At 31.3% G+C, this 15,164-nt stretch overlaps 1 protein-coding gene across 2 annotated transcripts; it reads right to left on the minus strand.

Annotated features, from left to right (window-relative positions):
- Positions 1-352: 352 nt before the first annotated feature.
- LOC113398978 (uncharacterized) lies at positions 353-9,582 on the minus strand. 2 transcript variants are annotated; one of them, XM_026637951.2, is made up of 4 exons: positions 9,367-9,582; positions 7,211-7,387; positions 5,065-5,167; positions 353-651 (listed from the first exon to the last, which is right to left on the minus strand). In XM_026637951.2, the coding sequence occupies exons 1-4, from the start codon at positions 9,482-9,484 to the stop codon at positions 525-527; spliced, it is 525 nt and encodes a 174-aa protein (XP_026493736.1). In that variant the 5' UTR covers positions 9,485-9,582; the 3' UTR covers positions 353-524. The 2 variants fall into 2 exon arrangements, with proteins under 2 accessions (XP_026493736.1, XP_064072779.1); XM_064216709.1 differs by having other exon boundaries at positions 7,211-7,384; positions 9,367-9,490.
- Positions 9,583-15,164: the final 5,582 nt, after the last annotated feature.

The following is a 15,164-nucleotide window of genomic DNA, read 5'->3' on the forward strand; positions in this document are numbered from 1 at the left end:
ACACCACCTCACGTGCCCATTGTCCCTCAGCCGATAGGACAACCTTCTTCTGATCATTCAACTGGATACAATTACAATAAACCACAGTACAGATTAGAATTACCGCGCAAGTAATTTTATCTTCATTATAATATGTTAAGCTTCCCAGATAAACGTCGCTACGTACTTTCGTATTAATTTTATTTAATGTGACCGATATTTTGCGTCATGTGTGCTCACTCTCATAACAACATTGACAGCACAATAAGAAAATTATATCATTTTTTATTTATTTATTACGGGTATGTTTTAGAGGCTCTCTTACCAGTATTAGTTGCACTGTAATTTTAGCTAAAATAAAAGGATACATAAAAATACATTTTGTTTTATTTAATCAATAAATAACATCCATCCAGATTTTATATTTATAACAGATAATTATAAATTAGTAATAAAAACATGCAAAGATATGAATTTAAATGTATTTTAAGGCACAGCTACAGTTGTCTTAGGAACTCTAAAATAGTGTATTACTGAGTATTCCTTTAATTGGTAACAGATGTATACTGGTCATAATATCCCTTGCCTGAGGAATCGAGACCTACAGAGGAGCTAGCACTTACTGAGCGTCCGTTCAATATAGGACCATATTGACGTTGAGTTTCTCCAGCCCTGGAACAAAAGTATAGTTATTATTCTTTTATAAATTCAAGGTACTTTGTTACAAAAATACTTTTAATGTCTACATATTTATATTTTTACACATCATTTGAAAAATCTTTTATTCGTTGTATCATAAGAATATATTACGAGCCGAGATGGCCTAGTGGTTAGAACGCGTGCATCTTAACAGATGATTTCAGGTTCAAAACCAGGCAGGCACCACTGAATTTTCATGTGCTTAATTTGTGTTTATAATTAATCTTGTGCTCGGCGGTGAAGGAAAACATCGTGAGGAAACCTGCATGTGTCTAATTTCTGCCGCATGTGCATTCCGCCAACCCGCATTGGAGCAGCGTGGTGGAATATGCTCCAAACCTTCTCCTCAAAGGGAGAGGAGGCCTTTAGCCCAGCAGTGGGAAATTTACAGGCTGCTAATGCTAAAAAAAAAGATTATATTTCGCCATTCCACAAGAATAATCTAATGCATTACTGCCCGTTCGCAACTTAAAGTTATGATAATTTATATAGCACCGCTATTGTTACGGCAATTTTTACATCTGAAGAGCATTTATTAGTTAAAATGTCGTAGTAATGTATATATGTATGTTCTAAAAATGTTGTGTAATTAAGTATGCATTCCAATTTTATCATTTTAGTCGAGTACAAACCACAATATAATACAAATAATGCATAATAATATATACATATTGATATTTTTTTAGCTTCAAATATTTAGGTCATTGACGTCAAAGTTATTGATAGTGGTCTTAAGCATAACAAGCGCCCGGATGCAAGCATTCTTCTGGTGACTTCACTCCTCCCCAAAAAATATTTTTAAGAGAACTTCCAGGACAACAACTCGTTTATGGTCCAAAGCTTGACCATTAACAGTGAGGCGTCCCCAAACCCGCGGTGCTCCGGGTTTTTAAAACGCCCTGCACCTTGGGTTAAGACCAACCAGGACTAACTTAATTGAATAAAGATATTAGAATATGAAATAAAAATTGTAAATTTTATTTAATCTTATAGTATTCAGTATATTTTATATTCTTACAATAATGTCATTAATTTCATATAAAAATTCTGTAGTCTTTCAATTTAGACGGAAATTTATCAACGATGGCTCGATACGTACACGAATTTCAGGCAATGTAGTCATTCCTAAAAATGACTAGACTGCTACGAACGAGACTTATTAAATACATATACCAAACGATGATTTGTTTAACATAAGTTAAACAATTCTTAGATTTAAATATTTTTTGCAATTTTCAATTCTGCTATGTTTTGCAGTTTTTGATTAATATATTTTTAGGGTTTACATATACTACAACACTATACAACTTCGCCCACAATTCGCCACTTTTTCGCGAATACATAGTTAATATCATCAATTATTCAATATCTCGATCAATGCAATCACAATCTCTTGGTGAACATAGGCATCTCGATAAATGCTTCAAAGCTCCCGGTTCCGATACTTCCGCAACTAGTCGGGTCCCACCACCTTGTTCTCGCTTCAGCTGCGTTTGCTGTACGCGGTCTCCACTCTAGAACACTTCTGCTCCAACGACCATACCACAGCCAATTCAGTCTTCTAATCATGCAAGCTGTCTTGGTAACTCCGGTTCTTCTTCGGATAACCTAATGTCCAATTTTATCCTTCAAAGATACTCCAAGCATAGTTCGCTCCATAGCACGCTGAGCAACTTGAATTTGTTTCATGCAGCTAGTCTCCATGTTTCGACGGCGCATGTCATGGCAGAATGTCATTACAATAATATCCTGTCATTATTATTCATCATATTTTCTTGTGGACTTACGTCTCTGGCTCGCTAAATGTTCAAAACCAAATGACAGCAACACTGTATTGCAATTATTATTGATATTTCGCGGTAGAATAGCTGGTAATTTTAACTTCGACTAATAATAAGTATGTATAACGCTTTTAACGCTTTATTTCTAATTTCCTTAATTTGAAAGTACTCTCTGTACTCACAAGTAAGTCACTACTCTTTTGCTTTATCTTTATATGCATCGTTAAATATATCATAAAAAGATTATATAAGGTGGATGGACCATGGAAGGCCACGCTCATTTGAAGGCCAACTATTGAAAATTCGTAGTTATTGACATGTAAAGACATATTCCTTCTGCTATACACTAAGATGCATCAAAATCAAGGCCACAGATGCAGCGGCAAGTCGCATGCGCCACTACTGTGGCTGTGCGATCTCATGCTTCGTAGACTTTGTCGTCGACGTTACAATTGTTAATCGCGCGCACAGGAAAACAAAGGTTTTTAGTTTAATAACGTATTATTATCTCATATTTGTTACTGTAAATTATCGTATAAGGATATGTTTATGGTATTTCAGAAAAATAAAATAGTTTTGCCTCGATATATGTTAAAATATTGGTAGTGTTTTTAGGAAAGTCGTTGGTTCCTTATAAGGCCAATCAAAAGTTTGACGTTGTTGGACGGTTGGCCTTGCTAGGGCCCATGGGCCTTACAAGGAACTTCTACAAACTATATAACATATGAACAGTTACTTTTTAGTTATAAATACGTACCGTTACATTTTATATTTATAATATTTTTATTTATAAGGTTTATTAATTTTTTAAGTCATATTGAATAGACTCTTTTTCAAATTTATTTTGACAATTAGAAGAGGATTTATCATAGCGAATCAAACGTTTTGCAAAACTGGGTGTACCGCTTACGCCTAAATTGATCAGGAAACAAGCCTTTTTATTTTTTAAGAGGTTTAAAATCAAGAAAGTTTTCAATATGTATGAACAAGAATGCTCGGACACAAATGGCTCAATATGTTTTTGGCTCGAAACCCATCTATTTCAAAAAGAAAACCCCAGCTAATGAATCCAGCTAGAGCTCAAAAAATAAATAAGCCCATTGTACAACATCAATTTGAAGAATCTCACTTTTTAAAAAAGTAATTGATAATTATTGTTAGGTTGGCCTTCTTAGGAACATTTTGGCCTTACAAAGAACGGACCCATAAGAAGGCCATTATAGGTAAAAAAAAATTAAATATTATTATAAAACGCGTTAGCAAGTCATTTGATATCAATATAATACTCATTAATACTATTTTTAAATAATTCCCATTAATATATTCTTAGTTATAAGATGGTGTTCAAGTAATGTTCGTTGAGTTTTTTATAGATGATAAAAACGTATTGAGCATTTAATATTTCGCTTAGATGAAAGAGCTTATTATGTAATTTTAGTAAAAGCAGATATATCAATGTTTACAATTCTATTTTTAAGTTAAACGACTGATGTATAATATTGGCCTTGTTTGGAGCCGTGTTCCTTGCAAGGCCATTTGGAAGAGCTTAATAAAACTTAATTTTAATAAAAAGTGATTAAAGCTAGCTTAAAAAGAAGTGATTTATATGGTACACAATAAAACAAAGTATTACTTGAAAATTTGGTACCGTCATTTATCCAGTTAATAAACGAATAAAAAGTGTTTGTTCGTTAAAGTGGCCTACCATGGTCCACCCACCTTATATGCCAAATCTATCTAGAAAATTCTCTAATATCTCTTACAAAATTTTAAACGACTACGACCTTTACCTATATATCTTTTTTCAATTACGCCTCTTTCGTGGAGCCCGTAGCAGCCTAATTTTAAATTATGTAAAAATATCTTATACAAATAATAAAGTCATACATAAGAGTACTTTAAGCTTATGGTTTTATTATTATTGTATCTAGCAACGATAACATTGTATTATATTTACTAAAACAATATACATGTTAGTTACTACTCCGACCGAGGTAATAATTATTAGCACTGATGTATTTATTATATTGTTTCGAAGACGATTGAGATGAAAATAAAGAATGCTGTGTAACAATTAAAACACCTTTATTAGTACAGAATATTAAATACAATAAATAGATCTTCCGGCAGTTGCACGGCGATGCGCAGGCCGAAGGCGGCGCGCGCTTGCAACTGATGGAAAATACGTCTGGATGGATGAGCCGACACCGTGTAGTTAGTTTGTTCTTTATATCATTTTCAGTTAGTGCCTATGAAAGACAAAAATTGTTAGTGAGGTAATATACTCCTATTAATAAAACATTTATCGGTTTTTATTGTTACAAGAGAATTACTTTAGAATTTTACGAAAATATATTATTTACGATCTATTACAACACATGTGACATTAAAATATTTTTAACAAAAGCTAGAACAAAATGATGATAAAAAATCGTGTAGATTTTATTGTAAAACAGAATAAGTGCCAAACCAGATGTTACGCCCAAACTATGTGAAGAGGTTTTTATAGTTTCTTAACTGTCTTTTTATTGTTTAATATATTTTTGCGTATATAAAGGAAATAACTAATAAACGAATATTTTTAAATTAATAATATAGCATTAACCTGAGAGCATTGGGATTTCCAGAGCCGTAAGCCCAAGTAGGTAGTTGCCATCCACCAGTGGCGCGAGCGTTGGCATTTGCGTTAGCATTTGCGGTAGCTCCCGCTGAAAAAAAAAATTAAATAAAAATCTATATTGAAATAGCTTGAATGAATTTTAAAGCAAAATAAAAATAACAATTAAAAATTATTATCACAAAATATTTGCCAAATGAACTACATAAACAATAATGTTTCAAAATCAATATTATTGTTTATGTACTTATTTCCAAAATTAGTAATGTATGACTATGGCTCATTTTTATTTTTAATAGATCGTTAATAAGATCTAAAAGTTCAAAAAACCTTCTTTACATTCATATAAATTCACACGATTTATAAATTGGTTACTTTTGCAGATATTTCAGTTGTGCATTAAATATTTTGTAAATTATAACTAAATAATATACCAAATTGTAAGTTATTAATTTTCGCCATCGATAATAATGTTTTAAATCAGTTTTTTCTTCAGATATATAGCTATAGAATGTCTAATAACAACGATATCAATACGCTGGTCTACTTTAAACGAGAGCAAAACACTTTTTATGCAGGCCATAGATTTAATAAGCGGCGATCGGTGATGTCGAACCGTTAGTCGAACGGAGACGGTCGTCGCCGGCGGCAATTGAACTTGCTCTCCACGTTCTATTCTACTGTTACTGGAAACCTCAGAACACAGTGTAATGGAATTGTCATATGCACTAGCATGCAATTGTTAACTTCACAACTCTAATCTAAGACTCTGTAATTACAAATTCAATTGAAAATATCTAAGTAGAAAATGGTATTGTTCTACTGTTTCCATATTACAAACAAATTGATGTATTGAATACTTATTCTATACGTTTGTTTCCAATTATTCCACATTAATATTCTTGATAACATTTCTAAGGTACATATTTATATTCGAAGTTGTGAACTGCTCCATTATACAGCGTTTCAAGCGACAACTCAAACACGAATACGAATGCGTTACCATGAATTGCAACTACTGCATTCTATATATAAACTTAAAAGCTGTCTTCACGCCATGTTCTGAGAAATGCGTGGTATGCGTAATTAGTTTTATAGAAAAACTGAACGTGTTTGTTAATTAAGTTGATTATATTTTATTATTCAATTTTTGATAATTTTTATTAAACTAAAAAGTTACCTACTAAGAAAAACTACTCAAGCTTTTCGCTTGTCATTTCCTGTAATTAACAAACTTAACGGAAATGATTTTGTACTTGAAAACCATTGTCTAAGTAAAACAACACAAGTAGAGTCAGATGAGCGATGTACCATAACAAACACGGAAGTATATATTTTATAAATTATTTTTTGTATTGTAAAAACGCGATTGGTATCACGATGAACACAAATATATGCGTCAAACAACCAATTATCAATTAGTTACAGAAATAATGTTGGAAAAATGATGGAATCAATTCTACGGTTTATTACAATTAAAATACATCTATGTTCAATAAAAGAGTAATAAAGCTATTTTTATACCGTTAAGATGTTATTCCTATTAGTTCAAGTATTATTTATCTTTATCAATCATTTACGAACATAGATATTATCATAATCATTTATCATTTTTATCTCTGATGCCTATCAAACAATTTCATGTTCTGAGAGTGGAATTCTTGTAGCTTATTAACACCCAACGGGAACATAAACTTGAGTGAATGGACACTTACATGACTTCTAGCAGAGTGGATTGCAAACATGCATAATATGTACTCTAGGTCCAAATGCCAAAGGCATACGAACAAATGTACGAGAGACTGAGAGATTCATCATGAAAATAAAATTTTTCATGTGATAAATAAGTTATAAATTTTATTATTGGTCAGATATTTTTCTGTGTTTAATACCGTAATAATTACGAATAATTATCAGTATACAATTTTAGTAACTAATTTTTAGTTTTTTAAATTTGATATAATTTTTCTGGATTTGCTTGCTGGACTTGCTAATTAAAAATAGGTTTATAATAAAATATTTATTTAAATTAAAATGAATTATAAATCATCATTGGATGTCTGATGGCTTGCAAATTAAGTTCGAATAGTAAACTAATTTTATTGAGTGTTATAAAAATATAATCTATACTTACAGCCATTAGAGTCAGCGCGAGCGTTCGCGTTTGCATTCGCGTTGGCACTGCTACCGCCACCGTAGGGGTACGGGTAGGGGTTCAGGGAACGACGTAACCTGCGCAGGGGCACCGGGGCAGACGCGTGACCCTCAGCATCTATTACGTAGTAAGATCGGGGAACATAGTACTGCCCTGCTGTAATACATAAATACGTCATTTATACATATTCCATTTTTTCGCGATAAAGTTCCATATTTTTACAATATAAAACCGTAGATATCTAGTATAATTTTAGTAACAGAAACTTTAGAAATTATAATGAATTATTATGATAGGTTACCTACGCTTATGCGAGAACAATTAAATAGATTTTTTTCAAAAAAATGTATATTAGGTACTGATAAATCTTAGTTTTTCTCTAATAAAATTATCTTGACAATTTTACGTATGAGAATTAATTTTATTAGTTTTGAGTTAATCTTAATTAATGAAAGCAACTATTAAATTAAACTTTATCGTATAAATCTTTACTGAATGTTTGACGGTTTCGAATTAGGATAAATACTTAGACGGCTTAGAATTTTCTTGTACCAAATTTATGAACAGGATTATATTCATGAGTTCATCGCTCAATAGACACACCGTAAAGAAACCTGCATATTAGTTAGAAGAAATTCTTAGAAACATTATACTCACCAACTGTAGGATAGTGTAATTACTCTTCGACTGTTATACGATGTAAACAAATTTCAAAATAACATACATGATTTGATGAAAGAGAATTTGAATAGATTCATAATACACACTTTATTATTATTTTATAAATACCCATCCAAGGATGTGCTAATCAGTAAAGCCATTGAGATCATCACTAACTTAACAACAGGCAATTCGTGAGGTTCAATATAATGACCTTACGTCTATAACGACTTCACCGGTGAATCGATATCCAATTATATTTAATTAATAATATTATTTGAAATATTCGCTGCTACATCTAAATTGTCCTCAGCGCCCAAAATACTATGTATTTAATTTAGAAACTTTCATATAAATTACCAAAGCAGTTTACCGAAAATTATTGAACGGAAGGTTAAAAAATAAAGTCATAATTGACAAAATTATCTATAAAGTTAACAAATTATATTGAGTTCTATCTATAATTATATATAGTTACTGTTAAAACAGTTTATTTGCTAAAACAAATCAGTACCAGCAGCCTATACCTACTTTATTAACATGATAATTATATACGTAGTTACTTAAATTAGTATATTTTAATCAAAATTAAGAATTACCCCGTAGAATCGCAATTCCTATTCTCTGGATGAAAATAATAGCAGTCCTCCAGGCAATAGAGATGTATTGTTTAAAATAACTGTATTATTTAATCAACACAATCATTAATATTAATCACACGCTTAACTTACTATTTGGGTTTTCTCAATTTATGTATAATTTTTATATACTAAAACGGAAATTTCAAAAGAAAAGAAAAGAAAATATAGATAGTAATGTAACCTTCTATAAAATTAGGCAATTTTTAACATAATAATATTTGATGTAAGTGTTGTCTTTTTAAAATCATATGTGAATTTCCAAACAAAACTTAATTAATAACTAAACATTACAATTTCAATTATCTTTCTTTTCGTCATCGGAAGCTACCAATAAGATAACTGCATCAAATAATATGTCCTCCTAAAATGAATGTCTCAGCACCCAGACGGTGTCCCGCAAAATCAATGCCATTGAACTTACAAATATAATTCTCTTTGTCTGCTTTTTCAATAAAATAAAATATTGAAAACGTTGATTTTTTGCCTAATATATAGTTTAATTATGCTTTGAAATTAGTAATTACTTAATTTTTAATTTATAATATTGCCTATTTATACTTAATTTACTAACTGGTAAGATAAATGAGTATATAGCTTATCTGAAAATACGGAACTCATAAGCTAAGCTTAACGTAGCAGCTTAATGTTAAGTAAATACGTCAAACATGATTATTCAATAATTATTCAATAAAAAGTTAATGAAAAGGGATATATACACAGATTACAATAGCCTTAACTAAACTAAATCGGATATTACTCATATAAATTCCAAATAAAAAGGAAAACACAACCATTGAGTCAGCCAGAGTGATAGAAAAACTGGGGGGCACTAACCTGCCATAGCCATGGCCACGATGGCTGCGAACACAAACAGAGTGATGCGTTGCATGTTGACGTTGTACTTCCACAGATGCCGGGATAAAACTGGCTTTTTCGAGTCCATACTTAGCATTTATATACTTTACCTACCAACTTTGAAGTCATGTGCGCGGATGCGAACATTTTCGTAAGTACGCGTGATAACGGTCCGAGCTAGTAAGAGCTAATATCTAATTTATAAAAAATGTAGAGCTCAATAAAGTAAATTAACTAGTACACCAATTTCTATAAATATAATCAATTTCTTCCGTATTATATTATGATACATAGTACTATATAAAATTTTATTTATTATCGTTCAATTGCATTTAAAAAAAAGAAATACTATAACACCTTTTTGTTAAGTTTCCAGTAAGTAATTAAAAAATGGCTATAACAGAAATATCAATATGAAAAATCAAAATGATGTCTAAGCCGATAAACGAAATAAATTATTTTACTTTAAAATTAATAAAACATACATTTTACTACTCTGTTAATAAAGGACTAGTTTATGTGTAATAAAACTGATTATCTATTATCTTGAGCGATACGAGAAGATATATTATTTATTATTATTTATTTATAATTTAATTTATGTGTATGGTAAATGAACACCTGGTTGTAAGTGATCACCATCACCCATAGACGATGACGCCGTAAGAAATATTACCAATTCCTAAAAAAAACAATGCACTAACAAGCTTGTGCACTAAGATTTTTCTGATATTTTATGACCCTTGTGCCTGCAATTGCAGTGGCTCAGTCACCCTTCAAACCCGTAAATAACAACATTGAATATCGGCGGTAGACTATGTGATGAGTGGGTGATGCCTACCCAGATAGGCTTGCACAAAGCCCTACGACCAATTAAGGTATATTTTCTTGTCATTTATGAAAACCTTATTAAGGAGGGGCCGTATTTGAACAGGTATAATTATATTATCTTTCTACTATATATTTATAAATCTAAATTTGTGCCAAACTTTCGTGATTTCCGAACGTTTAAACAAACATAACATTAAAAAGCAACTTTAATTACTTTATCACATATTCTGAAAACTTATAAAAAAATTATGAATAATTGTGTAAACTTTAACAATCCGCAGCAATTAGAATGAGAAAAAACTTCATATAATTTTTCGATTAAGGAAAGATAAACTTCTAGTTCAGAGTACATAAAAAATGTTCAAATCATATAATAATTATGTTTTTTAATTTATTTATTAGTTTTTGATTACATTAACAATATTAAAACTATAACAAATAATATTGTATAGTTAGTCCGTAGTCCGTACATTAATATTGATAATAAACCTACGTCCTTACGTATTAATACCAATGCCTATACTTGAATTATAACTATATATTATATATGTAAAGACTTAAAATAGGCCAATATTGACACATCACTTCTGCTATACACTCTTCTCTAAAGCAAAACACCTTCGAATAAGGAAATAGATTAAACGTTCAGATATGTTTTTATAAACGACCTTTAACTATTAGTTAAAAGAGAGAAAACCGTCTTGGTCATAATTGATATAATGTAAAAGATGAATTATTCTCAAATATAAAAACGCCTACAGATTAGGCTTGTTATGCTTTTTCTGGTTCGAGGTACATATATAGTTTTTATTATTTTTATTTTACAATATATGAAGCGGGCGGTCACGTGGGCCACCTCTTAGTAACGACCATAGACATTAGCATCGTAAGAAACGTTTAACCACAACTTGCTTACGAGAACAATATGAAGCTTTTATTGTTTTAGCTATTGGGATCATTTTGGACATATTTGCCAATTGATCAGAATTCCCTGCAAATAACTTTTAAAAGGAGCCGAGATGGCTCAGTGGTTATAACGCGTGCATCTTAACAGATGATTCCGGGTTCAAACCCAGGCAGGCACCACTGAATTTTCATGTGCTTAATTTGTGTTTATAATTCATCTTGTGCTCGGCGATGAAGGAAAGCATGTGTCTAATTTCTGCAACATATGTATTCCGCCAACCTTCATTGGAGCAGCGTGGTGGAATATGCTCCAAACCTTCTCCTCAAAGGGAGAGGAGGCCTTAGCCCAGCAGTGGGAAATTTACAGGCTGCTAATGTAAAATATGTAATGTAATGTGACTTTTAAAGGTATGCAAGGTAATAATGTAATTTTTATTAATGTCGCTCGAAAAACGTATTATCATGCTTGCCCAACATGAAGTAAGTGGGACTCGACAGTGTTGAGTATACCGGAACACCCACTAAAACTCAACTAGTCCACTCCGTCTTTTCAGGGGCCAAACAAAACCAAGAGAGCTGGATACCCGGAGTTCAGAGAACCCCTAAGACACTAGGCGGGGGAAGAAGGAGCTCATAACGCCGACGCCCACCCCTAAAAGGTGAGGATGATCGCTGTCGCTAACCAAAAAGTTAGACGAGGATGTGGTTAATTTGATGTCATATTGTATTCAACTGCAAAAAAAAATTTGTAGTATATATTTTTTTTAATTAATTGAAATTATATGGTATGTTTTTTACAAAATTTATATTTTGTAAAAAACATTATATCTTCGCAACTTAGTGGCTTGACAAATAGGCCACAAACCTAGCGGCAAATTAGGTACCTACTACTACTACTACTAACTAAATGAATAGATTTTTTTCTCAGTTTTCTGAAATGTACACTTAGTAAATATAAAAAGTATTGTTTTATGAATATTTAAGAATAATCAACTTGGCTATAACTGTAAAACAATGAACTATAAAATTAAACAGTTCTAATAATTAACATGAAAAAGATAAAGTTACTTGTCTCGTAAAAATAAGTAGGTATATGCATGAGTAAAATAGTTACTTTAATTTAGGTATTATAAAAAATAACATGTATTGCTTACATATGAATATATACAAATATGAATTAAAAATACATAGTTACTGTATAAATTTTGACCGTGTGGAATGGCGGCAAAATGCTAGCATAAATTACGATAGGATTTAGGTTTTGTAGGAGACTTAACTTAAGTAGCCCATGAGTAGGTATATAGTATTTATAAAATAAAAAAATATATTTTTATCTCGGTTTTAAGTTCGTTCATCCATCATCAATACTCAAAAGGTTTGTTGTAATTAAAAAACGCAGCGCTCGCTCGCTTGGAATTCAGTTTGTTACGAAAATCCTTGAAAACCGAAAAAAAACATCGTTTCATTGTAATGTTTGGCTATTATTATAGTTTAATAAAAATATATATTTAAATTATAATATAAAACTACAGTCAAAATCTCTTATAACGACATTGAAGGGACTACTCATATTTAGTCGTAAAAACCGATAGTCGTAACAACCGGTGATGCTTATTTTTTTATTATTGAACGTGTAGGTCATAGGTATTAATAGGCTAAATATGTATATTAATGTATGAAATTAAATTATATTTCGTTTATTTCAATCAAAACATATACGTATTAAGAAAGAACAATGTCATTTTCCTGTATGCATAAAATCTGTAATTTTAGTTTGTTTGGAACACTTCTGTCTTGTATACACATTTTGTAATTCACTTTGGAGTTTAATCAGCGTATCGTTATAATGCATGTGAAACTGTTCATTAAAAAGAACAATCTTGCGTAATACACTAACAGCATTGAGACCATCATTCAAAGTTGCCACTGTAAATTGTTCATCAGTTCGTCTTTTTCTTCTTGAACTTCTCGTACAATATCATCTTTCGTAGCCGGTGCACAAATCGCATTAGACCTATCTACATCAACGCACTCGTCTGCTTCAGTAGTAATTGTTTACAATACGACTCAGCTGATTGTTCTACAAATATAATTCTCAAAAAACATTAGCCAAACGTTTAATGCGGTATTTCGTAGTAAGCAATGTCGTACAAAGCAATATTTTTGATAAGACAGTTATATAGCATTCAGCCGGGACCTTTGATTTTGGTCAATATAACCGATATGTTGTTCTAAACGATGTCGCCATAAACGGTTTTAACTGTATTTACATTATTAGGAAGCAACGATATAGGCTGCTGTTGAGATTGTTGGACTGAAAGGCATAAGATCCTAAAACACGCACTTCGGACTTTTCGTTATGGTTCGAATTCATATCTGTAAAAACTATGAAAACCTTGTACTAACTTACATCCACCTCTGAGATGTCTGTAAGCCACCCTCAGAGCACATACTCTATGAACATTTTCAACTTCAAAATTGAGGAACTTATTGTAACCCATTATTACATCCTAATTATTTTTTCTAGAATAAAATAAAATTCTAAATAAAGTAATTTTAAAGATCTAAGCATACATAAGAAGAGACAGCGGTAAGCGACTAAACATATAAATCACATGCAAGAAAGATGCACTAGTGGCGGCCTTATGACTAAAAGAGCGATCTCTTCGAGGCAACCTTAAGGCAGAAGAAACAGAGGTAAGAAAACGTAGGGGTATACATAGCATTGATAAATATATTCTATGAATACATTACAATAAAATAATAATATCTAAAAAAAATATATTAATGCACATTAATTAATGTATATAATATTAATGAACCTAGATACAATTTATGTATCAAATTAAATGAAATTCTCGCGAAACATACAGCAATAAAGTGCAAGATACTCTTGTTTTAAGATGGTTTAAATGAAACATGTGATTTTGCATTTCTACTTCAACAGGAAAAACATTCCACGTACAAAAAGCTTGAAAGGTATAGGAATTGGTATAATATAAAGTCGAATGAGGAGGGATTTTTAAAAGTAAATTATCTTCAGAACAAAGAGTTCGATTATGAGTAGAACTTAAAAATTCAAAAGAAGATGGAGAATATTAGCAACGAGTGATTCCTGCGAGAGCGAGTTGGGACCCAATTGAACTTTTTACGAAAGTCGGACATGTGACCATATTTACGAATACCAAATATAAATAGCACAGATTTTGAAGACACTCAAGCTTGTTTAACTGTTCCTCTTTTAAGTCAACATAACAAATGTTAGCATAGCCGTGAATTGGTAATGTGAGGCTCTGTGTTAATTAAAATTTGATAGAAATTGGTTAAAAAAATCGCAACCATCGGAGCGACCCTACTGCAGAAAATATTTTTTTACTCTAATTATTTATCTGCGCTGCCACGATAAGTGTCGATCAAGTGAAGTAGGAATAAACCTTAGATAAACGTATTTTCTGCGATTTGCTCTAAACTCTTCTACATTGTGCACTACTAAGAGTTTATGATTATTATCTACTTTAATTTTACTTCCAAAATTCCGGTAACAGTTTCGTCGACGTTTAAAACGTCATTTTTTCGCAAATCCATAGTGAATATCATAGATTAATCAAGTTCTCGACCAATGATATTGCGTCAATCTGCTTGGACCTTGGAATATTAGTGCAAAAAGGTTCATTATTAGTATTACACCGCGCCTTATCACAAGTGGAGGCACCACTTGTGACAAGAGGGCAGGTTCATTTTTTGCTTAGAGGATCGGATTTGCAGAAATACTGCTAGCATTCTTGCCACCGACGCGTTCATGATTTATATAGTAATTCATTTTGTATAAAATTAAGGACTAAATATTAATAATTTTTATGTGAATAAAAATTGTAATTAGTAAGTTTTAATTTCTTATTTGTTATGAATAAAATAACGAATGAATTAAGTAAAAAATATTTAATTTTGAATCCAGTATTGTGGATCAGAATAGAAAAAGTTGATAGCACAATAATATTATATCACTAAACCATTGCTTATATTATAATTTGTATTAATAA

Source organism: Vanessa tameamea, chromosome 2 (genome assembly GCF_037043105.1).
Source record: "Vanessa tameamea isolate UH-Manoa-2023 chromosome 2, ilVanTame1 primary haplotype, whole genome shotgun sequence".
In the NCBI taxonomy this organism is placed as follows: Eukaryota; Metazoa; Arthropoda; class Insecta; order Lepidoptera; family Nymphalidae; genus Vanessa; species Vanessa tameamea.

Excerpts from the sequence above, each read along its gene's own strand:
- LOC113398978 (XM_026637951.2), bottom strand. The coding sequence starts at position 9,484 with ATGCTAAGTATGGACTCGAAAAAGCCAGTTTTATCCCGGCATCTGTGG. Across the intron at positions 5,168-7,210 it reads TCGCGCTGACTCTAATGGCT|CGGGAGCTACCGCAAATGCT; the intron begins GTAAGTATAGAT and ends TTTTTTTTTCAG. Across the intron at positions 652-5,064 it reads GGAAATCCCAATGCTCTCAG|GGCTGGAGAAACTCAACGTC; the intron begins GTTAATGCTATA and ends CTTTTGTTCCAG.